At 51.7% G+C, this 24,359-nt stretch overlaps 1 protein-coding gene across 1 annotated transcript in view; it reads left to right on the top strand.

Annotated features, from left to right (window-relative positions):
- The window catches only part of VPS13D (vacuolar protein sorting 13 homolog D), a 54,869-nt gene that overhangs the window by 16,285 nt on the left and 14,225 nt on the right, over window positions 1–24,359 (top strand). The window contains 49 exon segments of the mRNA XM_083375739.1: window positions 384–474; window positions 917–1,043; window positions 1,786–1,966; window positions 2,557–2,739; window positions 3,555–3,774; window positions 4,189–4,399; window positions 4,713–4,884; window positions 5,237–5,343; window positions 5,452–5,661; window positions 5,992–6,257; window positions 6,394–6,527; window positions 6,611–6,766; window positions 6,996–7,215; window positions 7,352–7,426; window positions 7,824–8,030; window positions 8,240–8,329; window positions 8,648–8,788; window positions 8,942–9,073; window positions 9,525–9,599; window positions 10,049–10,154; window positions 10,517–10,669; window positions 10,980–11,115; window positions 11,742–11,789; window positions 12,318–12,468; window positions 12,623–12,833; window positions 13,351–13,598; window positions 14,276–14,467; window positions 15,246–15,372; window positions 15,592–15,734; window positions 16,000–16,130; window positions 16,502–16,677; window positions 17,408–17,531; window positions 18,119–18,354; window positions 18,560–18,668; window positions 19,539–19,702; window positions 19,900–20,008; window positions 20,385–20,564; window positions 21,059–21,166; window positions 21,277–21,426; window positions 21,982–22,131; window positions 22,674–22,676; window positions 22,678–22,771; window positions 23,069–23,172; window positions 23,174–23,218; window positions 23,777–23,857; window positions 23,859–23,888; window positions 23,890–23,913; window positions 24,029–24,076; window positions 24,078–24,197. Of these exon segments, the coding sequence (XP_083231865.1) occupies window positions 384–474; window positions 917–1,043; window positions 1,786–1,966; window positions 2,557–2,739; window positions 3,555–3,774; window positions 4,189–4,399; window positions 4,713–4,884; window positions 5,237–5,343; window positions 5,452–5,661; window positions 5,992–6,257; window positions 6,394–6,527; window positions 6,611–6,766; window positions 6,996–7,215; window positions 7,352–7,426; window positions 7,824–8,030; window positions 8,240–8,329; window positions 8,648–8,788; window positions 8,942–9,073; window positions 9,525–9,599; window positions 10,049–10,154; window positions 10,517–10,669; window positions 10,980–11,115; window positions 11,742–11,789; window positions 12,318–12,468; window positions 12,623–12,833; window positions 13,351–13,598; window positions 14,276–14,467; window positions 15,246–15,372; window positions 15,592–15,734; window positions 16,000–16,130; window positions 16,502–16,677; window positions 17,408–17,531; window positions 18,119–18,354; window positions 18,560–18,668; window positions 19,539–19,702; window positions 19,900–20,008; window positions 20,385–20,564; window positions 21,059–21,166; window positions 21,277–21,426; window positions 21,982–22,131; window positions 22,674–22,676; window positions 22,678–22,771; window positions 23,069–23,172; window positions 23,174–23,218; window positions 23,777–23,857; window positions 23,859–23,888; window positions 23,890–23,913; window positions 24,029–24,076; window positions 24,078–24,197 (6,699 nt within the window).

Genomic DNA, 24,359 nt, shown 5'->3' with positions numbered 1-24,359 from the left:
GAGACATTTGTTAAGGGAGTCTGGCCCCCTTTTACAACCTTCCTTGCCACCGTTGTTGAGGCAGTCACTGCACAGTAGTCCCCCGTTTGTTAAGGGAATCTGGATTCCCCGTTGACTTTGCTGGTCGGAAGGGGGCACTGCAACCGTCATAAATGCGAGTCAGTTGCCAAGCAGCCGAGTTTTGATCATGTGACCGCGGGGGTGGTGCAACGGTCGTAAGTGAGAAAAACTGTTCCTAAGTCCGTTTTCTGAGTGACGTTGCAGCTTCGAACAGTCACCAAGCTGTTGTTAGTCAAGGACCGCCTGTACTAGGCTGGCCGTATTTTGAAGGAAGGGGACGATGGGTGTGATGGTTGTTCCGATGGCGCTTTCTGCTTAAACAGGTCCATTCTCTGTCCATGGTGCTGAACAAGGCAACCAACGAACTGGCGAAAGCAAACGTATCCAAGCTTGTCACTCACCTGGAAACGGCAGGTGAGTCTCAGGCACCCACAGGGGGTGTGTTTGTGTCCCAGTAATCCTTGGGGGTTGCGTTCCAGTTTTCAGAGCCCTTCCTGGCCTGTAAAAATCCCTCTCCTTGGACCACACCTGTGTCTGCGGTATAGCTAGTCCTCGGTTTAACGGCCACCGTCAAAACCCCCCAACTTCTGTTGCTATCTGAGACGCTTGTTAAGTGAGCTTCTCCCCATTTTACCGCCTGTCTTGCCTCGGCTGTAAGACGGTGGTCGTAAGCCGAGGGGGCTCCCTGTGCTGAACCGTCACGTCGATTTGGGCAACAAACTTTAGAGGCGTTCAGAGTTTACCGTCCTGGTGAACGGAGCCAAGCACTGTTTTTCAGTCAACAAATCACAGTTTGGCAAACCGCGACCGGTGTCAGCGGCGGGTCAGGCTGACCCAGGCCCTTTTCTCCTTGCAGAAGGCGACTTGACCGTGCGGGGAAGCATCGGAAGCTTCTCCTTAAGCGACCTGACCTCCCACGGGGAGCTTTACAGACAGCGCTTCACCACCAGCGGCGAAGAGGCCCTCGTCTTTCACGTCCTCAGGTGGGTGACGGAATCGCCTTCTCCACCTGGGACTGAGCGGGGCTGTTGGTTTTTTTTTAACTTCTTAAGCTTTGCCAGGATCCCATTTTGGCTAACAAACGAATTTGGGGGGGGGAGGGGAAGGGGGAGGCTGGTATCTGGTGGACTTCAGAAGCTCTGGGAATTAGCAAGGATTCTCCTCGTCCTCGAGATAACTCGGAGGCTAATAAGTGCTCGCTGTTTCTTGAGCAGCCGAGGCATATCTTAGTGGGAGCAAGCTTTCCTTTTTCCTCCCCTCCCTCGCTCTTTCCTCCCTCCCTTCTTTCCTTCCTTCCTTCCCCCCCCTCCTCTCTCTCTCTCTCTCTCTCTCTCCTTCTTTCCTTCCCTCTCCTTCCTTCCCTCTCCTTCCTTCCCTCTCTCCCTCCCTATTTCCTTCACATCTTCCTTCCTCCTTCGCTCCCATCTCCTCCCTCCCTCCCATTTCCCTCCTTCCTTCCTTCTTTCCTTCCTCCCTCCCTCTAACCCACACACCCCATTCATCTCCTACTCCTCTCCCCGAGCTTAGCATGGTTTCCCAAGACCCTCTTTGCGCCCCCTCTTCTTCCTCTTCCTGAAGGCAGGAACAAATATTGACAAGGCGGCTTTGGATTTCTCGGCCTTCGCCTTGCTAAAGGCACGGAATCCGCTCTGTTTTGATCCGAGATCCAGCATAAATCCTGTTGGGTTAAAAAGAGAGCCTGTTGGTAGTCTCCCTTCCCCCCAGGTACGGCCGGCCAGACTTGTCCCTTCAGAGAGAGTGTGACGTGCGTGTCAGCCTGCGGATGGCTTCGGTGCAGTACATTCACACCCAGCGCTTCCAGGCTGAGGTCATCTCCTTCATCCAGCATTTTACACAACTGCAGGATGTCCTTGGCCGTCAGAGGGCAGCCGTTGAAGGACAAACGGTGTGTAGCACAAGGAGTTGCCTTGAATGAGTCTGGCGAGGGAGGGAGGGAGGGAGGGAGGGAGGGAGGGAGGGAGGAAAGAAAGAAAGAAAGAAAGAAAGAAAGAAAGAAAGAAAGAAAGAAAGAAAGAAAGAAAGAAAGAAAGAAAAAAAAGCACCTTTGGGACAACCACAGCCCGGGTGACAGAGTCTCCATAGACAACTCTCCTTGAGGTAGCTTTTTACAGAGCCTCGGTGGCGCAGTGGGCTAATGCCTCCTTAAGTAACACCAGCTGCCTGCCATTAGTGCAGGTTCGAGTCCCACCAGGCTCAAGGTTGACTCAGCCTTCCATCCTTCCGAGGTAGGTAAAATGAGGACCCAGATTGTTGGGGGCAATTAAGCTGACTTTGTAATAATGCCGCTTGGGGGGGGGCGCGAAAGACCTAATAAGCAGGCATATACATAGAATGAAGGCTACTGCTAAGCTTGTAAGCCGCCCTGAGTCTTCGGAGAAGGGCGGGATATAAATGGAATTAAAATTAAAAATAAATAAAAATAAAGTCACCCATGACCTTACAGAGCCTCTTTCTTAAAGCCTCTCCTTCCTTCAGGTGAGACACCAGGCCCAGCAAGCAGCCAGAATTCTTCTGGACATCGAAGCGGGAGCACCTGTGCTCCTTATCCCGGAAAGCTCCAGATCCAGCCACCTGATCGTAGCCAATCTGGGAAAGCTAAAAATCAAGAACCGCTTCCTCGTGGCGAGCAACTCCGCGACCTTCTCGCTGAAAGATAAGGTGAGCCTCCCGCAGTTGAGCCCCTTCTTCATTGCTTGGTGCCTCTTTTGGAAAAGCACAAAAACAACGTCTGTGACTCTCCCCCGTGTTTGCCTTCTTCTCTTTGGAGGATTCGATTTTGCAAGGCAAAGTCTGCAGGGATCCTGTTTCGTGGCAGGTATTTTACGGATCTGCCTGGGCTCACGGGCTGGGAGGTTTGAACTGAGTCCTTTGCGGGGAATTCTGCAGCCGTCTTGAGTTGCTTCCGAAACGGGCAAGCGTCTAAAAAGCATCGTCCCTTTGGACCGCTGTTTCTTGAGTTATATTTTTAGAATTCCAAAAAAAATAGAATGCTTGGAATTTAGAAGTTAGAATTTCTGCAAAATTTAGAATTCCAAAAAGCTGCAGAATTTTTTGTAAAAAAAAACAACCAACACAAAAAAAGCTCGTTTTAGAGTTAGGTTTGCTGTGTCCGTGTGCTGTGCAAAACATATTTTACAAATGGCAAATATAAAAGCTTAATTCCGAATGCACGCTCTTCAGCCGCCCATGTATTTCTTGATTTCGAAGTGGAATGTTTGTGAGATGAGCTGCTATTGGGAAAGGTTCCCGTTCAAAGGAACCAATTCGGAAGCAAAATTCTTCTTCTCTGGAGCCTGTTCTATTCTGCTGTCATGTAGGCGCCGTTCAGAGTGGCTAACCCTTAAAATAAATGGAAATGCTTTGTGGATTTATTGATTTGGGTGGACTGGGATAGGTCTGCAGAACGGCTTTGCCGTGAAGATTTTAACTTTAAAAAACAGAATTGCTAATTTATACAGTCCCCTTTTAATTAGGATCCTGTTCTGTTTTCCTCACCGCTGGGGACCCCAAAGGATAACGTGAAGAAAACTCCGCGTGGCGATGAATCCAGGAAGGCGCCCCATTCCTCTGAAGGTTTGCACACAAAAGAGTCGTCTTCCGTGCCAATTCTCAGCAGTCAGAAAAATGAGCACAGCCCAGACATTGGGGCAAAAGAGAGCCCATCGTCTCCTTTGTTCTCGGCAGATAATCCCGGTAAGTGAGGGGGCTGCTACTCCAGAGATTCTCGTTCCCCCCCTCTCTTCTGGGTGGCTCCTGTTAATAATGCATACAGATAGTCCTCAGCAAACTATCTGTGGCGTCCTCGCTGAGCTTGGTTGGACGTTTCATGAGCCAGCTAGGTAACATCATCAGTGCTGGAAGGGAGGAGGGTTTGTGGACTGTGGGATCCTTGGCCCTCTGTCTCTTACATTTTTATAACCTGTGTTGTGCCCCGGAGCTTACCTGTTTCCTGAGAAAGGCTAGCTCTCCACACACCCAATAAAATGCTTCCTCTTGATGATTCCTATCCAGTAGAATATGACCTGGTAACATCAGGATGTTTTCCTGTAATTTTGAGCTCTTTTCCTGTGGGGGGAAAATTAACCCTCCGAGGCTGCTCTTTTGCAGAGGGACACGCCTGCCTCCTGGACTGCATCACGGTCGATCTGCAGGACATGGACATCTTCGCTGCCGAAAGATGCTCCCGCGAATATTCCCAGCCCGCCAGAGACGCTTCGGTGGATTTGACCTTCCCGTCTTTTGTCATCAGGCAGACGGGAGGCAGCCTCTTAACGGAGCCTTTTCGGCTGAAATTGCAAGTGGAGAGGAACTTGGACAAGTGAGTTTGCGCCTGGTGGCCATTTCACGCGCTCTCCGCTCTGCTTCCGGGTTGGGCTTTGGGGACAATTCCAGAACGGAAGGGAACGGAATAGAAGAGAAAGTACGGAACAGAAAGTCGGCGAGGAAACCGGCTTCGCTTTAACCACCGCAAGGATTCCCTCGGCCACAGAGTTGGTCAAGCGGCGCTGAACTCACTTTAACCGCCTGGCTCAGCAGCAGAAATTTCCGGGCTCCGTTGCGGTCGTAAGTGGAGGACTGCCTGTGTTTCCCTGGGGTTGTCCGACGATGGCCGATCTGCTTTTCCCCTGCAGGGAGATCAGCCACGCCGTGCCGGATATCTGCATCCACGGCATGGTCTCTTCGGTCCACTGTTCCCTGGACCTGGAGAAATACAAGCTGATTCGAGGCCTGCTGGAGGAGAACCTGGGGGAGCCGGTGGAGGACTTCATACGGCCCTACGACCTGCAGGACCCCAGGATACACGTGAGACGGGTGCTTGTTGTGTTGCCTGCTGTTAATAGGTCACCGTTATTGCGTGGAGACCTTTTTTTATTTTAAAGTTCAGCCCCCCGCCATCCACCGTGAAGGGAAGTAGCCTGTCCCTGTCTTAGTTCTTCATTTATTTCCTTCTTTCCTCCCTCTCTCTTTCCTCCTCTCCTTCCTCCCTCCCTCCCTCATAGAGAACCTATGAAAGAAAACTCGAGGGGTGCCTAATAGGCTAGCTGGGATTTGGGGTTGGGATTTTTCCCCAGTCTGGAATTCGGCAAAGCTGGTAAATATCCGTGCAAAAGTTTTACGTTACAGTTGGGCGTGTTTTTTTTTCCCTTTCCTTCAGACGGTGCTGAGTGGCGAGGTCTACACCAGCCTCTCCTTCCTCATTGACATGGTCAACGTGAGTCTGGAACTGACCAGCCCCCAGGCCAAGCAAGGCTCACTGGCCAGGTACTGTCCCTTAATCAAGATAATAATGGTTAAAATGGTTAAAAAGGTCATTAATAAGGCTAATCGAGGTAGTTACCGAGAAAACGTCTCTCCTTCCAATTTGTTTAGGTTTGACTTTAAGAAATCAAAGCTGCTGTTTGAGAGTTTCTCCAATCAAACCAGATCCATCAACCTGGTCTGCCATTCCATGATGGCGTTTGACACGCGATACGCCGGGCTGAGGCCTCCTTCCGCAACGCCCAATGTCTTCAGCTGCATTTTCCAGCCTTCGAAGAACAGCAATTCTCAAGGAGCGATCCAGATTGAACTGCATTACAGGTAAACGAAGCCCCTTTTTCCCAGAAGGCCCTAGCAGAGCCTGGAGTGGGAAGGGTCCTCCGTGCTCTTCTGAAGAATGAATTTAAGGGGGTGGCTTAAAGTACTAACCATCTTTAATGAAGAGGGAGGGAGGAAGGAAGGAGGGAAGGAAGAAAGGAAGGAGAAGGAGAAATAAAAGAGAAGGTGAGGGAGGAAGGAAGGAAGGAAGGAAGGAAGGAAGGAAGGAAGGAAGGAAGGAAGGAAGGATCTTGCTACCGTTGGGTTAAGGAATTGGCCAGTCTTCAAGCAAGACCATTGGGATTAACCAGCCTCTCCATTTCTCCCTTTCAGATCTACCAAGGATTCCTCCTCCTTCACGGTCGTCCTGAACAACCTCCGCGTCTTTCTCATCTTCGACTGGCTGGTGCTGGTCCACGACTTCCTTCAGACCCCCAACGACCCGAAAAGGCCATCCAACCCCCCTCCTTCTCGCCAGCGTAGCCTCGGCGGCGAAACGGCGGTCATTCCCAAAGCGGTCAAGTGCGGAATAGTCACCAAGCGTTCTTCTCTCCAGATCTCCACCGAGAAACAGCTGGAGGTCAAGATCAATGTGACCGGTAAGAGAGGTTTCTGCCGGAACCTGGGTCGTCGTCCGCCCAGGGCTTCCTCTATTAAACACACTCGAGGGAGGCCTGATTGGGAGGGAGGCAGCCTGTTCCCGGGGAACCCTCCAACAATTCAGTTGCCCTTCAGACACGGAATTCGTGGTGGTGGAAGACACAACTTGCACGGACACCAACGCGGTCATTCTGAAGGGGACGACCGTCCTGACCTACAAGCCCAAGCTGGTGGACCATCCTTTCTCCGGGAGCCTCTCGGGCATCGAGGTGAGGGCCCTGGGCGGCCGGTGGGTTGCAGCACCCAGACGTGGCGAAGGGTCTGCGCTACAGGACGAATTCTGCTCCTCCAGGTCTTCTCCTGCCGACTGGGCAACGAGCAGGAAACGGCCCTCTCCATCCTCGACCCAGCCCTGATCCAGGTTGAACTCGTGGGGAATTCTTCCTATCCAAACGGATCGGGTCTGTTGGATGCTTTCAATGGGGGAGACTTCCCTCCCCTCCTAGAGGTACGGTTCTCCACCCCCCCTCCCCAAAGGTGTTTCCCACTGGGAGCAAGGTGTTCTCTCAAACTCCAGATGTTTCCAGCAGACACAGAATATCCCTTTTCCTACTCCAGTTTTCCTACTCCCTTTTCCTACTCCAACTCGGGGGGAGGCAATCTGCCATGGCAGAACTTCTGGCCGCCCGCCTGCCCGCCCGATGCTCGAATGGGTCTGTTTTTTCTCCCGGCTGCAGATCCAGTTGCAAACCCTCGACATTCGGCTCTCTTACAACGACGTCCAGCTCTTCCTGGCGATCGCCAAGTCCATTTCTAAGCAGACCAGCGGGGGGCTGCCCAGCCCTCCTGCCCCCGTAGACCCTTCGGCTCCTTCGGGCTCCTCTTGTGTCAATGAGGTCTCGGGAACAACCGCAGAACAAACGGAAGCCTCTCAGCGGCTGCTGGATCCAGTTCTGGGTAGGGACGTAATTTTCAAATTGGGGTTGACTTCCCGGCCTCCGCACCCCACACCAGGTGCCGCTACTACCTGTTGGAGCCTAAGCACCTCCCAAGTGAACGAGCTCTTGAATTTGTCACCCGCACTTCCTTGCAGAGGTGCAGCTGGCCCGCCTGCAGGAACTGGGATTCAGCCTGGAGGACTGCCGCAAGGCTCTGCTGGATTGTCAAGGTGTGTGTCATTTTTGAGTGACGGAGGGCCGTTCTTCACATTGGCAACCTTGGCAGCCTCTCCCCCCCCCACCGTCACGTGATCGAAGTTCAGTTGCCTGGAAACGGGCATGGACTTAGGACGGTTGTGTCTTGAGGTCACATCATCCCCTTTTGCGACCTTCTGACACTTAACAACCAGGTTATTGACTTATCAACCGCTGCAATTCGCTTAATAACCCCTGGCAAGGAAGGTTCGCAGAATGAGGCCAAACAATGACTTAACAACGGAAATTTGGGGCCCCGTTGTGGTCGTACATCGAGGACACCCCCCCCCGTGTGTGTGTGGAATAAGCCAGCTGGCAATGCCGCACTGATTCCATCTCTCTCTCTCTCCATCTGCCTGTTGATGTGGTCAGGTCAGCTCAAGAAAGCGGCCAGCTGGTTGTTCAAGAACGCCGAGCCTTTGAAACGCTCCGGGTTCGATTCCAGCAGTCCCGACGGGCAGAACTCCAGGGCTCTCCGACTCATCTCCGGAGTGGAAGTCAAAGCTGAGAGCATCTGCATTTGCTTTATCGACGACTGCATGGACTGTGACGTTCCCCTGGCTGAGCTGACCTTTTCCCGTAAGCATCTGGAGTACAAAATACGGAATAACGGAAGAAGAGAGTCGGAAGGGACCTTGGGGGTCTTGCAGTCCTATTTAGGAAAACTCAAAAGCTTATTTTAGCGCAGAGAGGGATCTTTGACCACTAATAGAACGAGGCATTTATTTTCTATTTTCTTCTGTAGAGATCCAACCTTTCAGAACTGATTAACTGTTCTTTCCCGACAGGTTTGAATTTCCTTCAGCACTTGAGAGCCAGCCCGGAAGGCTACGCCCATTTTACACTCTTCGGTGACTATTACAACCGTGAACTCTCCGGTGAGCGTCTGCCGTCACTGCAGCTAGTCCCCGAATTCGTTTAGTGACCGAAATATCTTCTTCTTTTTTTCCCCCTTCCCTTCCATCCAGTTCTTGGAGACTGCCTGGTTAAAACCGCCCTACGCTTTCCTTGGTGTTATGGTTTTTTTTGGCATTCGTTTGCTGTTGCCTCCTTCCTAGGGCTGAGAGAGGGGCTGGCCCCTGTTCATCTGCCTTGGGGGCCCCGGGACTCTGCAGGCTCCCGGTTTCTAGCCCCAGGCTCTCCGTAGGGTAGAGCGGCAGCGGCGTGAAAGGTCTTTGCTTCTGTTTTTCTCCCAGGCTGGGAGCCATTCGTGGAGCCTTGGCCCTGCTCCGTCTTCTGGCAGCGCCAGCCGGCCAGCCGCCTGCACCCGTCACGGCTAAAGCTGGAAGTGAAGGCCAAGCACCGTCTGGACGTCAACATCACCTCCAGGTTCCTTGGTAGGTGCTCGGGGGAAGCCTGATGCGGCTGGGAGAATGGCCCAGAGCGGCCCTCCCAGCTGTGGGGCAGGGGGCCTCCCCTCCCTCCCTCCCTCCCCCCCTTTTCCTCCTCCCTCCCTCCCTCCCTCCATGGCTTTTCCCCTCCTTCCCTAGAGCAATATGCCAGCACCAAGCAGTCCTGGATGGCCGACTACTGCAGTCAGGAGAAAGAAGCCACCACGACGACGGAGCTTGAATCCGAGGAGTGGGCCGGCTCTTCGGTGGATCCCCCTTCCTTCAGGCAAGGTATGAATTGCCTCCCCCTCCCCCCTCGTTGCCTAGAGGCCTGCCCAGCATGGGTGTCGCAACCTTAACCACCCAGCAAAGCATTCAGGTCGGATGCTTAGGAGCCCCCCCCCTCATTCCCCCCCCAGGAGGCAGGCAGCCCTGCTTGACTCTCCTCTCCCTCTGCTGCTGCTTCAGACACCAACCTGCAATTTGGCTTCTCTCTAGAGTTAGGGTTTTTGGCTGCCCACCCCCCACCCCCCACTGAGCTTTGCTGTTTCAGTGTCGCAGCTCAGCCCCCCCCCTAAAAACGGCCGCGGTTCGGTTTCCAATGTTTGTCGGGGTCCTTAAGCAAAAGGCGCGTTGCTGGTTCGGTGCCGAGGCCCCCCTCTCGACGGGACTGGGGCGGGCCCCTCTCGGCCTGCGATCTCTGCCCCCTTTTCTGCCTAACCTTCTCTTTCCTGTCTGCTAGGCCTCCCTCTTGCCTACCTTAGAACTAGGAGCACGGCCAGTCTGACTAACCTAGAGCACCAGATGTATGCTAGAGGTAACCGCATTTGCAGAGTCCAGACGCTTCCCTCGTTTCCTTGCTTGGGTGCCTCTTCTTTTTTTTTTTTTCCCCCTGACAGATATTTTTTAAAAAAATAACTCTCGATTACGTTGGCTATTTCAGAAAGCTTGCCTCAGGTGTGGTACCTGGCTTTTGGCATGCTGGTTTGGGTCTGGGTTTTATGCCTTCCCTTCCTTTCTCTCTCTCTTTCCTTCCCTTCATCCTTCCCTTCATCCTTCCCCATATCTGGGTGGGCTTTTAGGCGGCACACTAGCCCAAGCCACTGAGAATTGGGAAGGGGTCTGCTTGTCCCATAAAGGGGGAAAGACCCCCCCCCGCCGCCTCTTACGGGGAAGACATTCCTGAGCCAGCCGAAAGAGGCTGAGCCTTGTAAGTCAGCCCAGCGCTTCCCGGCCTCACTTGGCTCTTCCTCCTTCCTTCCGCAGCCGAAATGAAGGCGCCTAAGCGGAGGCAACCCTTTGTGCCCTTCGCTCTGCGGAATCACACCGGTTGCACCCTCTGGTTTGCCACAATGACCACCACCCCGACCCGGTAAGAAGGCAGGGATGGGGGCCCTAAATCACTTTTTTTTTCTTTTTCAGTGCATGGTAACTTTGGACGGCCACTAGGAGAACCGCTTTTAGTCGAGGACTGCCTCCATTCGTTTTACGAATTGTAACAATAATAAAATTGGAAGGGACCTTGGAGGTCATCTAGTCCAAGCCCCTTGAATTACTCAAGACAGGAAATACATCCGACACACTCTCTTCCTCCCCCCCCCCCCGTTTTCCCCACGGCAACAACCCTAGTGAAGCAAACAGAGATAAGAGAGAGTTAACCGGCCGAAGGTCACCCAGCTGGCTTTCCTAGCGAAGGCAGGACTCGAACTCACCATCTCGATTCTCGCTTTCCAGCGCGGCCCTCCTGCACAGCGGGAGCCCGCCGGTCCTGCCAGAAGAAAAAGTGACCTTTCTGGACGAAGCCCACAAAGTCAGCGAGTGGCGGGAAGTCCTCGCCGGAGAAGAGGTCCCCTTCGCCTTCGAAGCCAAGGGGAAACTGAGGCACAGGTAGGGCAGGAGGGATGCTGCAGCGGTCGTTAAGTGTGAGAAAAAAACGGTCCCGAGTTAACTTTTTCCAGTGCCGTTGCAACAGTCAGTAAACGAACTTGTTAAGTCGAGGACTAGATGTATACTCTTACTAAACATCATTTTATTGCATGTTTTGTACTTTATTAAACATTTTATTTGGTGTTATACTGTAGAAGAGATGTAATAATTTTATTTTCCTCGTTTGGGATGTCAATTTGGGCCTGTCTCTCTCATCAATACCATTCCGTTGGTCTTATCGTATAAATGGATTTATTTTTACCCCACCCAGGCATACCCACGACCTGAGAATTCACCAGCTGCAAGTCAGAGTCAACGGCTGGGAGGCCGTCAGCCCTGTGTCGGTTGACAAAGTGGGAATATTTTTCCGGTACGCAGCTCCGGATAAAAGCAATTCTTCCTCAACGGTGAGTCCAGCCTTGAGTACTTTATTCTTTTCAGGAAAACGGCTTATGTTTAGCGCTAAACACGAAGCCCTTTAATATAAAACATAACAACCTGACTCTGAAACCGGAGGCAGGGTTGGGCTAAAAGACCTCCATGATCCCTTCCAGCTCTGGACCATTAAAACCCAAACGTTACAACGTGCATATTTTTTGTGTCTTTCTTACTCTTTTGTCTGATCATCAAGCCCCTACGTATCATCATTTCATATTTTTTTTCCTGTCTTGTGCAAAAAGTCCAGTTTCCGGTCACCATTAATGAATAATCAAAGATGTCAGGTCTTGCCACCTTAACAACTTCCATCATTTTTGCCATTACATTTTCAAGAATTCAGTTTGTGTGTGTTTGTTTGTGTGTGTGTGTGTGTGTGTGTGTGTGTGTAGAGGGGGAAATCTGGACTATCTCCCTTGAGATAGTGGCTAAATAATTCACACCCCGAATACCTGCTTTTTTTTGGAGAAAGATTGTGCTCCATGAGCAAACTATCAAGTTCCCCAAGTAGTCATTTTGTGTGTGTCTGTGTCTCTCTCTGTGTATGTTGTGCACAGGTGCCAGCTTCTTAACATTAACTTGCTCTTTCTTCACGTAGGTTGGCAGCCCAATTAGTAGAACCAACATCATCCATCCACAGGTTTATGTAAGTTGGAATTCCTCTCCTCCTTCCACCCTTCAGCGTCTTGTTAGCTGTCTTGGATTGTAGTCAAACTCACGGTTTGTTTGAACCAGAATGGCTGTAACAAACCAGATGTAGGAGAAGGAGTGGCAGAACCTGTGGGCAGAGTCAAAAGAGGTTCCAGCCTAGAATTTCTGCATAGTCACAAGTGGAGTCCAACTTCCAATTCCTAGCAGGGGCAAGGTGTTAGCTGAGAAGCTTGCTGTGCATAAGCAGCAATAAATCAGTTCGACAGATTTAAAGTCATAAAACAGGGCAAGATTCACTTCACAAATTTCTCACTTAGCAACATAAGTTCTAGGCTCAATTGTGGTCCTAGGTCAAGGGCTACCTGTGTGGAATTGACCTTCAGGCCCAAAGATTTGCTTGTTTAACAAACTGGGAAATAATTGGCACCTAAAAGTCTGCGCAAGTGGTTGTGGAACTTGTGTGCATTTCTCTCCACCCTATCTAATAAACTTTCTTTAAAATATATGTGTGTTTTTTTTACAGTTTTCTTCGCTGCCCCCCGTTCGAGTGGTCTTTGCAGTGACCATGGAGGGCAGCGCCCGGAAAGTGATTACGGTTCGTTCCGCTTTGATTGTGAAAAACAAACTTGAAGTGCCAATGGAGCTGAGGCTGGACAGCCCTTCAGCACCGGACAGTAAGTGCTTCAGAGTTTCCGAAGTGGCAAAACCAACTCTTTTTCAATCCAAATAAGAGCTGGGAGGGACCTCGGAGGTCTTCTAGTCCAACCCCTTGCTCAAGCAGGAGAGCGCCCGGGACCCAGCCATCCTGCTCTTTCCCCCTTTGTGCAGAACCCGTGGTGCTCCCGGCGGTGATGCCCGGCGACTCCTTTGCCATCCCCCTGCACCTGACTTCCTGGCGCCTCCAGGCCAGGCCCAAGGGCAGCGGCGTCTTCTTCTGCAAGTCCCCCATCCACTGGACCAACGTCCAGAAGGCTTCGGAGGTCTGCAGCAGCAAGCGGGAGTGTCACTCCATGGAGCTGGACAACAGCCGATTCTTCAGGTGAGCCCCCCCCCCAGCCTGGACGCTCAGATGCAAAGAAACTGACTCAGGGGGCGGTCTGTGTGTGTGTGTGTCTGTGTGTGTGTGTGTGTGTGTGTGTGTGTGTTTGGCTTTGAGCCTTGAGATGTGTCCCTGCCGCCACAAGGGGAACGAACGAACGAGCGAGGTGGGAGTGGAGGTCAAGCTCCACAGAGGAAGAACGAGGGAAAAGACTTTTTGCACAGCCAGGAGCTAAAAACGACCCTGCGGCTTTAACGCTGCTTCTCGACTTAACAACCGTCTGTTTAGTGACAGTTCGAAGTTACAACGGCACTGGGAAAAACTTTCATCCTTAACAACCGCATCAAGGAAGGCCGTAAAGTGGGGCAAAACTCACTCCACGGATCTTTTCCCCTTAGCAACGCAAAAAAAGTAACTGGAGGAATAGCTGCATTTGACCAGGAGCGTTGCTAGGAGCCTCCGAAGAGGCGGGAATCTCTCGCTCTTTAAATCGTCCGCCGTGGTCTTCCTCCCGTAGGTTTTGTGTGGCTATAAAGAAGGAAAACTACCCAGACTACATGCCTTCCAGCGTCTTCTCCGACAGCGCCAAGCAGATTTTCAGGCAGCCGGGACACACCGTGTATCTCCTGCCCACCGTGGTGTTGTGTAACCTGCTCCCTTGTGAACTGGAGTTTTACGTCAAGGGCGTGCCGATCAACGGGACTCTCAAGCCGAGGAAGGAAGCCGCCCTGCACACCGCCGACACTTCCCAGAACATCGAGCTGGGTAAGAGACAAAACATGGGTTTCCCCTCCCCGACTCCTTCGGCTCGCCGCTTCCAATCTGGCAGTCAGTTCTGCAAATCGATCGCCCAGTTTTGCCTTAAGAATCGGTTTTTCAAAATATCTAATTTTGCCAAGAATCGTTTTTTTTTTAAAAAAAATCTAACTTTGCCTTAGAAATCTTTTTTTAAATATATATATATATATATAGTTTTGCCTTAATCATTTAAAAAAAAATCTAGCTTTTGCCTTGAAAAGTGCGTCGCATCCACAGCTAGTCCTCGCCCACCCACCATAATGGAGACTGCCCATCAGAGATGCAACGTATAAAATGTGTATCGGAAATATAAAACACCAGAGCAGGGAATTATTTGCCAAACAGGCAGGGCGAGTGGCTGAATAAAACGATGATGAATCGAAATTAAATGATGGACGAAGGGATCTTTCGGTTCCCTTGAACTGTGAGAAAGGTGGCAAAATTAGGTCGATCCTAGGCCGACTTGCTTTACGATCGTCATGAATCCTGACCATAATAGGCAGGCTCCATTCTAGTCATAGGGTGAGGACTCCCTGTATTCAAGACCTTGGGTCGTGGGCCTCTCCTCACCGCCCGGCCAGCAAACGGCGCCCCTACTTCAAAATCCAAAAAAGGGCCTTAATTTCCCTCCTGTTGATTTCCAGGGATCTCCCTCGAAAACTTCACCCACTGCAAGGAGCTTCTGATCCCGCCGGGGACGCAAAATTACGTGGTGCGGATGAGGCTGTACGACAACAACCGGCGTCTCTTGAACCTCACGGTCCGGATCGTGGGCCAAGCCAAAGGCTCCTTGAAGATTTTCATTTCGGCTCCTTACTGGCTTATCAACAAAACAGGTGAATCTCAGCCTCCAGGCAACTTCCGTTTTTCAATTTCAAGGTGGGGGGGGGGGGCGGGAAATGTACAAAAAACAAGATCTTAATTTTGCGGGATTCGATTAATGCTGATTGTGGAAACACGGTCCTACCGGTTATGTTGCATTTTCTCTTGCTGGTCCAGAACAAGGAGGAACTAATGGTTTTAACATAAAAACCAAACGAAACCCTGAACCGTGTAGTATGTAAAGATGTTCTTTGCTTGGGTGGCTTTTACTCCAGGGAAGAACATGGAAACGGTTTAACAGAATGACAGGGTTGGGAGGGGCCTGCGAGGTCTTCTAGTCTGACCCCCTGCTCAGGCAGGAGACCCTATACCATAACAGACCAATGGCTGTCCAGTCTTTTCTTAAAAACCTCCAGTGATGAAAACACAACTTCCTAGTGGCCGGCTGTTCCGCTGGTTAATTGTCCTCCCTGTTAGGAAGTTTCTCCTTAATTCCAGGTTGCTTCTCTCCTTGATTTAATTCCCATCCATTGTTTCTTGTCTTCTGGTGCTTTGAAAAATAAATTGACCCCCTCTTCCTCTTTTTTGGGGGGGCTGCCCCTCAAATACTGGAAGGCTGCTCCTATGTTCCCCCCCCTGGTCCTTCTTTCCATTCAATCAGACGCCCCCAATTTTGTTTGAATATTATTGTGGCTCTGGAGCAGGCCACCGCGAAGGGACAACCGAGTGCTTTTAATGCCAGTTGAGTTTTTAAATCCCCTTGTTTCCCCCCCCCCCCGCTTGCATCCAAAGGGTTGCCCTTGATTTTCCGGCAAGACAACGCCAAGACCGACGCGGCCGGCCAGTTTGAGGAACACGAGTTGGCCCGCAGCTTGAGCCCTCTCCTCTTCTGCTACGCCGACAAAGAGCAGCCAAATCTGTGAGCTTTGCTTTTTGCCTCGTTTTGCGACCCTCGTTAAGTGTCGCAACTCGTTCTTAAGTTGGTCACAGTGAATCGGGGCTCCCCCCCGTTGACTTGGCTTATCACGTGACCCCTGGATCCTGCGACGGTCCCAGCCCTTGGGGTTCTCGACTCGCACGAGAGTTAACAACTTAGTTTTACTCGTGATTTTTTCCCTGTTTGTTTTTTCCCCCCCAGTTGTACCATGCGGGTCGGGAGAGGTATCCACCCTGAGGGGATGCCTGGCTGGTGCCAGGGCTTCTCCTTGGATGGAGGAAGCGGCGTCCGAGCCCTTAAGGTCATCCAGCAAGGAAACCGGCCGGGCCTTATTTATAATATCGGTATGTCTTTCTCACCACGTGGTCTCTTTTCCTCCATCCCTTGCAGTATGAATGGGACATTATTATTGTTGTTGTTGTTATTTTGGGGGTGGAGGGTCGTGATTTTTTAAAAAAAGTTCCTTTCAGTGTTTTTTCATAGTTAGCCGCTCAGAAGCCTTCGGGGTAAGAAATAAGAAAATTTAAAAAAAAATGAATGCAGGTGATCCACAGCTTACCACCACCACAGTTGTTTCCCTCCTCTTCTGACCGGCTCTGTGTTAACCAGGTATCGACGTTAAGAAAGGCAGAGGGCGCTACATGGACACTTGCGTGGTGACCTTTGCACCTCGCTACCTGCTGGACAATAAATCCTCACACACCCTCGCCTTCGCCCAGAGGGCCTTTGCCAGAGGACAGGTAAAAAAAAACCCCACCCTTGGCTCCTCCTGTGACCCAGCCTTTCTCGAACTCAGCCCTTTGAAGATGGGCAGACTTCAGCTCCCAGAATTCCCTTTTCCCTGCTCTGGCAGGGGGGGATTCTGGGTAGTTGAAGATCTTTCTTCAAGGGGCCGAAATTAAGGAACACCTGTTAATGATAAGAAACTTCTCTGTCTCTCTGTCTCTCATCTGTCCATCTATATGTATTCTCTCTCTCTCTCTCTCTCTCTCTCTCTCTCTCTCTCTCTCTCTCTTTCTTTCTTTCTTTCTTTCTTTCTTTCTTTCTCCTATTCCTGAATTCTTCCAAGCCAATGGTGCCAGTCAGGTCTTTCTCTTTCCCATCTCCTTAGGGAACGTCCAATCCCGACGGCTACATCTCCACCCTCCCGGGATCGAGCGTGGTCTTCCACTGGCCACGGAACGATTACGACCAGCTGCTTTGCGTCCGGCTGATGGACGTGCCCAGCTGCATTTGGTCCGGAGGGTTCGAGGTCAACAAGAACAATTCCTTCCACATCAACATGAGGTGGGAATGGAGGAGTGTTGGGGAGTCTTAGATTGGCTGTTGTGAGCCCTTTTGTGTGTGTTGTTGCCTCTGTGTGCCACTCTCACTGTCCCTCTTGTTTACGTGGAGTTTCCTTTAAAATTTTAACATCCAGAATAAGATTAATGTGGAGGCGGAACCGATCAAATGACAGATTTGATTGGGACGTTGCGGCCGTGACAGTTTGGGTGGGGTTTTTTTTCTTTTTATATGTAGATAGTCCTCAGCTTACGGCCACAATTGAACCCAAAACCTCTGTGGCTAAGCAGGACATTTGTTCAGTGAATTTTGCCCCATTTTACAACCATCCTTGCCACCTTTAGTTAAGTGAATCGCTGCATTTGTTAAGTTAGGAACACGGTCACTAAGCAAATCCAGCTTTCTCCCCTCCCCCCTTGACTTTGCTGGTCTCAGAAGGCCGCAGAAAGGGGGTCACGTGACCTTGGGACACAGCAACGGTCATAACTTTGAGTCAGTTGCCAAGCGTCCGGATTTTGATCACCTGACCCAGGGGGGTGCTGCAGCCGTTATTAAGTGTGAAAAACGGACCTACCTCCCCCTGCAAGTCGTAAATCGAGGACTCCCCCAGGCGTTACTACACAGTGGAGTTTTTTAAAAAAACAACAACTGGCGTACACCTGAGCATTTGTGACGAGACGAAGCGAACATTGTCAAATGGTACCAGGCCTTGTTTGCCTTTGACGTTCTCCAGGGACACCCTGGGCAAATGCTGCTTCCTTCAAGTCGAGATCACCTTGAAGAGAGCCACGTACTGCGTCTCGTTCAGCGACACCGATAAATTTCCCCCTCCGTACCGCATCGACAACTTTTCTAAGGTAAAAAAAAAAACAACACAAAAAACGGTGGGGGTGGCGATGGGAGGGAGAAGGCTGTTTGCTTTGGAAAGCGAACGCCGAGTCTTTAAGTGCAGTGCAGAGGGCGGAGAATGCCGACTGGAGCTTGGATTACAGATAAATCCTCGCTTTACGACCGTTCGCTTACGGCCAATCCCTGCTGGGGAATTCTGGCTAAGTTGAGAGAACACTTCGCTAGGGGGGGTGAAAAGTGTTGAGGAGCTTCTTGAAATGGAAGGAATGCAGGTCGTCCTCAACGACGGCTCACTTAGCGACCGCAGTGACGGCAGCTCTGAAAAATAGGGACGTGCGACCGTCTTTCACGCTTAGCGACCGTTGCAGCATCAGCCCTGATCACGTGATCCAAATTCGGACGCGACTGACTCATAAGAGTCCCTTTTTTCAGTGTCGTCGTAACTTTGAACGGTCGCTTAATGAACTGCTGTGAATCGAGGGCTACTGGCCCGCGCAGCGTTCTTGTGAATAGGTCGACGTTCCAATCAAAAGTCCCGGCCGAGCTTCGTCTCCCTAAGGGCCAAGTCATAACCCAAAGGATGTCCCTCTGACAGGTGCCGGTGGTCTTCGCCCAACACGGCGTGGCCGAGCCGCGTCTCAGCACCGAGGTGAAGCCCTCCACCTCCCTGGACTACGCCTGGGACGAGCCCACCCTCCCGCCCTACGTCACCCTGACGGTCAAAGGGGCCGGCTCCTCCGAAGTCGCCTGCTGCATGAACGACTTTCAAGAAAGCAAGCAGCTCTATTACGAAAACTTCATCTACATCGCGGCCTCTTACACTTTCTCGGGGTAAGCCTCTAAACCGTGGCTTGTAGGGCTTCCCGCTTGAGCAGGGGGTTGGACTAGGAGACCTCCAAGGCCCCTTCCGACTCTTATTATTCCTATCGTTATTAACTGCCGTTGTTGTTCATGGCACAAAGTTTATTAAAACGGAGATGTTTCCGTCACTCATCTAAGTAGCTTCTTCGGTCTCCATTTTCTTGGATCATTCCAGGCTCCAGGAAGAGACGGGAAGACCCGTTGCTACGAACAAGGAAGTGGACTGCGCTGAGCTGGTCCTGGACGTCGCTCCCAAGACGCAGAGAGTCATCTTGAAGAAAAAGGTACGAAGCTTGGAGAGAATCGGGAACTTGATCGCTGCGCCCCAGTAGTAGTGAATGAGGAAACTGGTTCCTGCGCATTAGTTGAGTGAACCTCTGAGAAGGAGGAAGTTTTGCGGAGGTAGCCTCTTGGCACTTTGCTTGCAGGTGTTTCAGGACCCAACTAGGTAACCTTGGTGAGCCTTGGTGGAGCAGTGGGCTAATGCCTCCTTAAGTAACACCAGCTGCCTGCAATTAGTGCGGGTTCGAGTCCCACCAGGCTCAAGGTTGACTCAGCCTTCCATCCTTCCCAGGTAGTTAAAATGAGGACCCAGATTGTTGGGGGCAATAAGCTGACTTTGTAATAATGCCGCTTGGGTGGGGGGCGAAAGCCCTCATAAGCAGGCATATACATAGAATGAAGGCTACTGCTAAGCACATTGGTTTGTGCTTCTTAGATTGTAAGCCGCCCTGAGTCTTCGGAGAAGGGCGGGATATAAATGGGATTTTTTAAAAAAAAATAACCTCATCAGCGCTAGAAAGGAACGGGAGGAAGAGGAGGAGAACCTATTCAGTGGACGTGCCCTCTTGCAGATTACGTCCCCTAGTTGGCTCCTGAAACGCCTGCCAGAAAACCACCAAGCTCAGAGATCCCCAAGGATCATCCTACAGTCCTTCCTCCTTTCTGCAACCGCCCCCCCCTCCCTTCCGGCACTGATGATGTCCCCTAGCGGGGCCGGAGCCCGCCAGGGACTGCTCAGCCCAGAGCTGCAGGGATTCTCCTGTTTTTTTTCTTCGCACTAATGCTGCTTAAAAGGCTTAGGAAGAGGGAGGAAGACGACGCCTCAAAGGCTGCCACACAGCCTTGGTTTCATTGCCCCTTTCCCCTTGCAGGAACCCGGGAAACGCTCTCAGCTGTGGAGAATGACCGGGGCCGGCATGCTGTGCCACGAAGGCTCGGCTGTCCCCCGTCACCCCAACAAGCCCTCCCCACCTCGCTCGGCAGAGACCTCCATGATTCTGGACATTGCTGGCTTGGCGGCCGTCACCGACAACAGGTGGGCAAAGCTCGGGAGCTCCCCTCCGTCTGGGATGCTCGGTTAGGAAAAACCGTGGGGCCAAGCCTTCTCACGTATGGGTGGTCCTCGACTTGAGCCCGAAGTTTGCAGGGTCTCTGCTGGAGCAGGGGGTTGGACTAGAAGACCTCCGAGGTCCCTTCCAGCTCTGTTCCGACTGGCTGGCGTTGCTCTCCTAGATACGAACCTCTGATGCTGAGAAAACCGGACAGGCGGAGAAGCACCACCCAGACGTGGAGCTTTCGAGACGGCAAACTGGTGTGCGGCATGCACGGACTCGCAGTGCAGGTAGCGAGAGAGATCCCTTTCCCGTGAGGGTCAGGGGTGGACCGTTGGTGAGAGAGCCGGTCATTTGCCTCCTTTTCGAGAGTCGTTGAGGCCGCTTGGAGAAGGCCCCACTCAGCTGCCCCCGAGGTCGCAGCCTCGCCTCCAAGTGTCCTCAACGTCTCTCGAAGCAGGCAAGGAGTATCCGTCCTTCCCACCCTCCAGTCAGAGCCGAAGAAGCTTCTTGGAGGAGAAGCGAAACGTCTTCAGAGAAAAACCAGGAAGTCCAGTCGCCTCCAGTAAAAGCACCTTCGGGACATCCTGGAGCTGGAGGAGGGAGCATCTCCACGGACACTCCCCTCCCCCTGCTCTCTCCGGTCACCTTCTCTTGTCCTCCTAGGCCAAAGGAGGCAGAGCCGGGCTCCGCGATGGAGCGGAAGTTGTTCTGGGACCAGACACTTCCCTGGAAGACTTGAGTCCCGTCCCTCCGGATCAGCAGTTCATCAACCAGAAGATGCGGCCCGGTTCTGGAGCCCTGGCCGCCCAGGTGATCCCCGACGGTCCCACAAGAGTTCTGCAGGTGAGGGCTGTCCGCGTGTGTCTTTGTGTGTTTGGTTTGATCTGCACCCAACCTGGTAATAAGCAGTTGCAACCCTAAACAAGGAACCATGAGCCAGGAGATGATTTCTAGCTTCAGAGGGCTTGGTGCCCTCTGAAGTTTGGGGTGGTCTTGCAGGGGCTTTATTACCCAGCTAGGTTACGTCATCAGTGCCAGAAGGGAGTGGACTTGGAGGAGGAGGAGGAGGAGGAGGAGGAGGAGGAGGAGGAGGAGGAGGACTGTGGGGTTCTTGGCACTCTCTGAGCTTGGATGTTTGGGTAACGAAACCTCTGCGAGAAAAGTAGCAAGCTCAAGAGAGCACTAAAGACCCCTCAGACAGAATAACCCAGGATAGTAATTGCACCACCTCCTCCATAGTTTTAAGAAGAAAAACAGTTTTAAGAGGGAGGGGGGGGAGGGAGAGGGAGGGAGGATTTGCACCCTGAAACAGTCCTAAATTGTGCTTCCCATATTAGATCACCGATTTCAACCAGCGCAGAAACGACCGCCTCTCCTACGAAGGGGAGGAGTTGGACCAAGACTTGTGGAAGCTGAAAAATCCAGACCTGCAGCAAGAGTTGGAAGTGAGTTTTGCAGAGCTGGGAGAAGGGCTCTTGCCCGGGGTGTGGTCATTCCTTCCCGACTAATAACCGCTCTTGTTGACCTGTGTGTGTGTGTTTCGCCCTCTTTGCAGGTCCAGCTGAAGCTAGAAGGAGGGGTCGGCTTGTCTTTGGTCAACAAGGCCCCCGAAGAACTGATCTTTGCAAGCTTCATCGGCATTAACGTCCATTTCACCCAGCTGTCAGCCAGTCAAGTGCTGGAACTCAGTATACAGGACGTGCAGGTAACAGCACCAGAGCAAGGGCCGCAGCCCTCAGACTTGCAGACCGCTTCGCAGCCCTCTGCAAGCGCTTGACACAGTCAGCAATCTTGTCCCCAGCAATCTGGCTTCTCCATTTTACTGCAGCAATCTTGTCCCCAGCAATCTGGCTTCTCCATTTTACTGACCTCCAGAAGGACGGTGAGAATCGAAGTCCTGGCAGTGGGCAAAATTAGCCTACAATCGTGCATTCTAAGCACTGGGAAGGGAGGGAGGGAGGGAGGGAGGGAGGGAGGGAGGGGAGGGAAGGAAGGAAGGAAGGAAGGAAGGAAGGAAGGAAGGAAGGAAGGAAGGAAGGAAGGAAGGAGAGTAAAGGTTCTGGAGTTTTTAAAAAGTCCAGGGTCTAGAAGGAGGTTGGACTAGAAGACCTCCAAGTCCCTTCCAGCTCTCTTCTTCCATAAGCGTCCTCAGCTTGCTTGTCCATTGATCAGCCAATAGATTTGGGCATCTGTTTTAATAATAGAGCCCAGAGCTTGATAAGCCTCAGAGTGTCTCTCTCCGCTTCCTGTTTCGCCCCAGGTTGACAACCAGCTTCTCCGCACCACTCAGCCCTTCATGCTTTTCCTCACCCCCAAGATGGGCGAGAACGAAGTTGCCGACACGGGCCCAGCCGTGCAGCTGAACGCTATGAAATTTCCTAGTAAAAGCCCTTTAAGTGACATATACAAGGTAATCCCTTCCACCCCAGTCCTCTGGTCGGTGACGTTGCAGAACCAGGGGGGGAAAACAACAAACCCCCCAAAAACCTTCTAATCTCGGCCCATCGCTCCCTCGGATCCAAAAAAAAAGAGAAGAAGCAAGAAAGCCACCGGCTCAGAGAGCACCAAGGGCCCCGTAGTGCTCTGGTTTTATTGGCCCTTAGTTTGATGTCTCCCTTCTAAATCCACTGGATCCACCCAACTCCCGAGAGGCTAACCTTCAGAGCCCTTGAGTTCCAGGTTCCCCTGCATTAACTCTCTTAGCAAATGCATTTCTTATTGTGGCCTTTTGTCGCGATGATCAAATTTTATTTCCAGCCCATTCGTGCAGTTCAAGGTGACCTCTTGGTGCCCTTTCCTTCTCTCTCTCTCTCTCTCTCTCTCTCCTCTCTCTCTCTCTCTCTCTCTCAGTCTCTCTCTCTCTCTCTCTCTCTCTCTCTCTCTCTCTCTCTCTCTCTCTCTCTCTCTCTCTTGGAATACTCGACGTGCTCTAACAGTCCTCTTCCATTCCAGCACCCTGATGATCACAGCAAGCAAGTTTACGGTCCAAATCGAGGAGAAACTGTTCCTTAAACTTCTCAGCTTCTTCGGCTGTGACCAGACAGAATCGGGTATGTCTTCCCACCCGCCTGTAAATTCTGTGTACCACCTGCCCCTCCCTAATAAGAGTTTCCGTGAATTTTGTCTGTGAGTCACATTGCAAAGAGACTTCCCTGAACACGGAGGGCCCCCCCAAAAAACATTTTTTTTAAAAAATGCAGCGATTCACTTAGCGACGGTGGCAAGAAAGGTCGTAAAACGAAGCAAAATTCACATAATAAATGTCTTCCTTCAGCCACATCAGTTCTGAGCGCCATTGCAGCTAAGAAACGTCTCTCTCTCCTCTCTCTTTTCCCCGCTGGCCACAGAGGTTGAAAATTACGACGAAAACCTCCACGAAAAGCCGGTCGGTCAAGAGGTTGCCCGGAAGAGATACTATTTTGAAAACCTCAAAATCAGCATCCCACAAATAAAAACTCAGCGTCTTCACGTCTAGCAAGCTCCCGCTGGATCTCAAGGTAAGACTTTGGGGGTGTCTTCAATAAGGAGGTGTGTGTGTGTGTGTTACATAAAGTTATGTCCTGTTTAATTAAACTCTTGTGAATAATTTTCTGCCAGATTTTATAGTTGTACGTCTGTCGTCTTGAGGGGAGAAGTTGAAACAGTTTGTGAGGGGGTCTGTAGATATTTCCCCAGCCCTCTTTCTGGCCGTGCAGTACAGGCAGTCCTCGCTTACGACTGCAATGGCTGCAACGGTCGTAAATGTGAACAAACAGTCCTAAGTCCCTTTTTCAACGGACTGTTGTAACTTCGAACGGTCAGTTAACAAAAGTCGAGGGCTGCCTGTATACCGTGGAAGGCAGGCTGGTGGCAATTGTTTTTTCTGCAGCCCTAAACATTCGTGGAGTCTGTTGTCTTTCTCATTGGGTTGCTGTCCCAAAATAGTAAATATCCATTTCTGGCCAGCTCAGCCTCCCCACAACAATCCTCAGCCGAGCTTTTGTCTTAAGTACCCATTTTACAGAATGGAAGACTCTTAACAACTGACAGGTTCTTCCTGGCTATTCCGAGCTCAGGCGCTGAAGAGCACGCTGGGCTTCCCTCTCGTCCGCTTCGAAGACGCCGTCATAGACCTGGATCCTTACACCCGGGTCCACCCCCTACGAGACCAAGAGCTTCATCGTCAATGGACATTCTCAAGCACTTCCAGGAAGTAAGTGGGGTCCTTCATGCTTGTTCCGATGGTGGTGGGGGGGGGCAGCCATTCCGGGTTTGTGGCTGGCGCCGGGAGCTCCAGGTGGCGACCTTTCCCCCCTCGTGTTTCCCAGGAACTGCTCAGCCAGGCGGCCAGGATCCTGAGCTCCGTGGACTTCCTGGGGTAACCCCATGGGGCTCTTGAACGACGTCTCCGAAGGGGTCACCGGGCTGATCAAATACGGCAACGTCGGCGGCCTCATACGGAACGTGGCTCACGGCGTGTCGAACTCCGCGGCAAAGGTAGACTCACAAGCAGTTCCCTTTGGTAACCTTCAAAGTTAGCACGGCGCTGAAAAATGTGACCTTAGCACCATTTTCATACTTGTGACGGTTGCAGCGTCCACGGTGGGTGGGTGGGTGGGTGGAACAGCCCTGCCTTCAGCAGTTGTGGACGCTCCAACA

Source organism: Vipera ursinii (genome assembly GCF_947247035.1).
Source record: "Vipera ursinii genome assembly, chromosome: 17".
Lineage (NCBI taxonomy): Eukaryota > Metazoa > Chordata > Lepidosauria > Squamata > Viperidae > Vipera > Vipera ursinii.
Note: the sequence above shows the minus strand (reverse complement) of the source record. Positions and strands in the feature narration are given on the sequence as shown.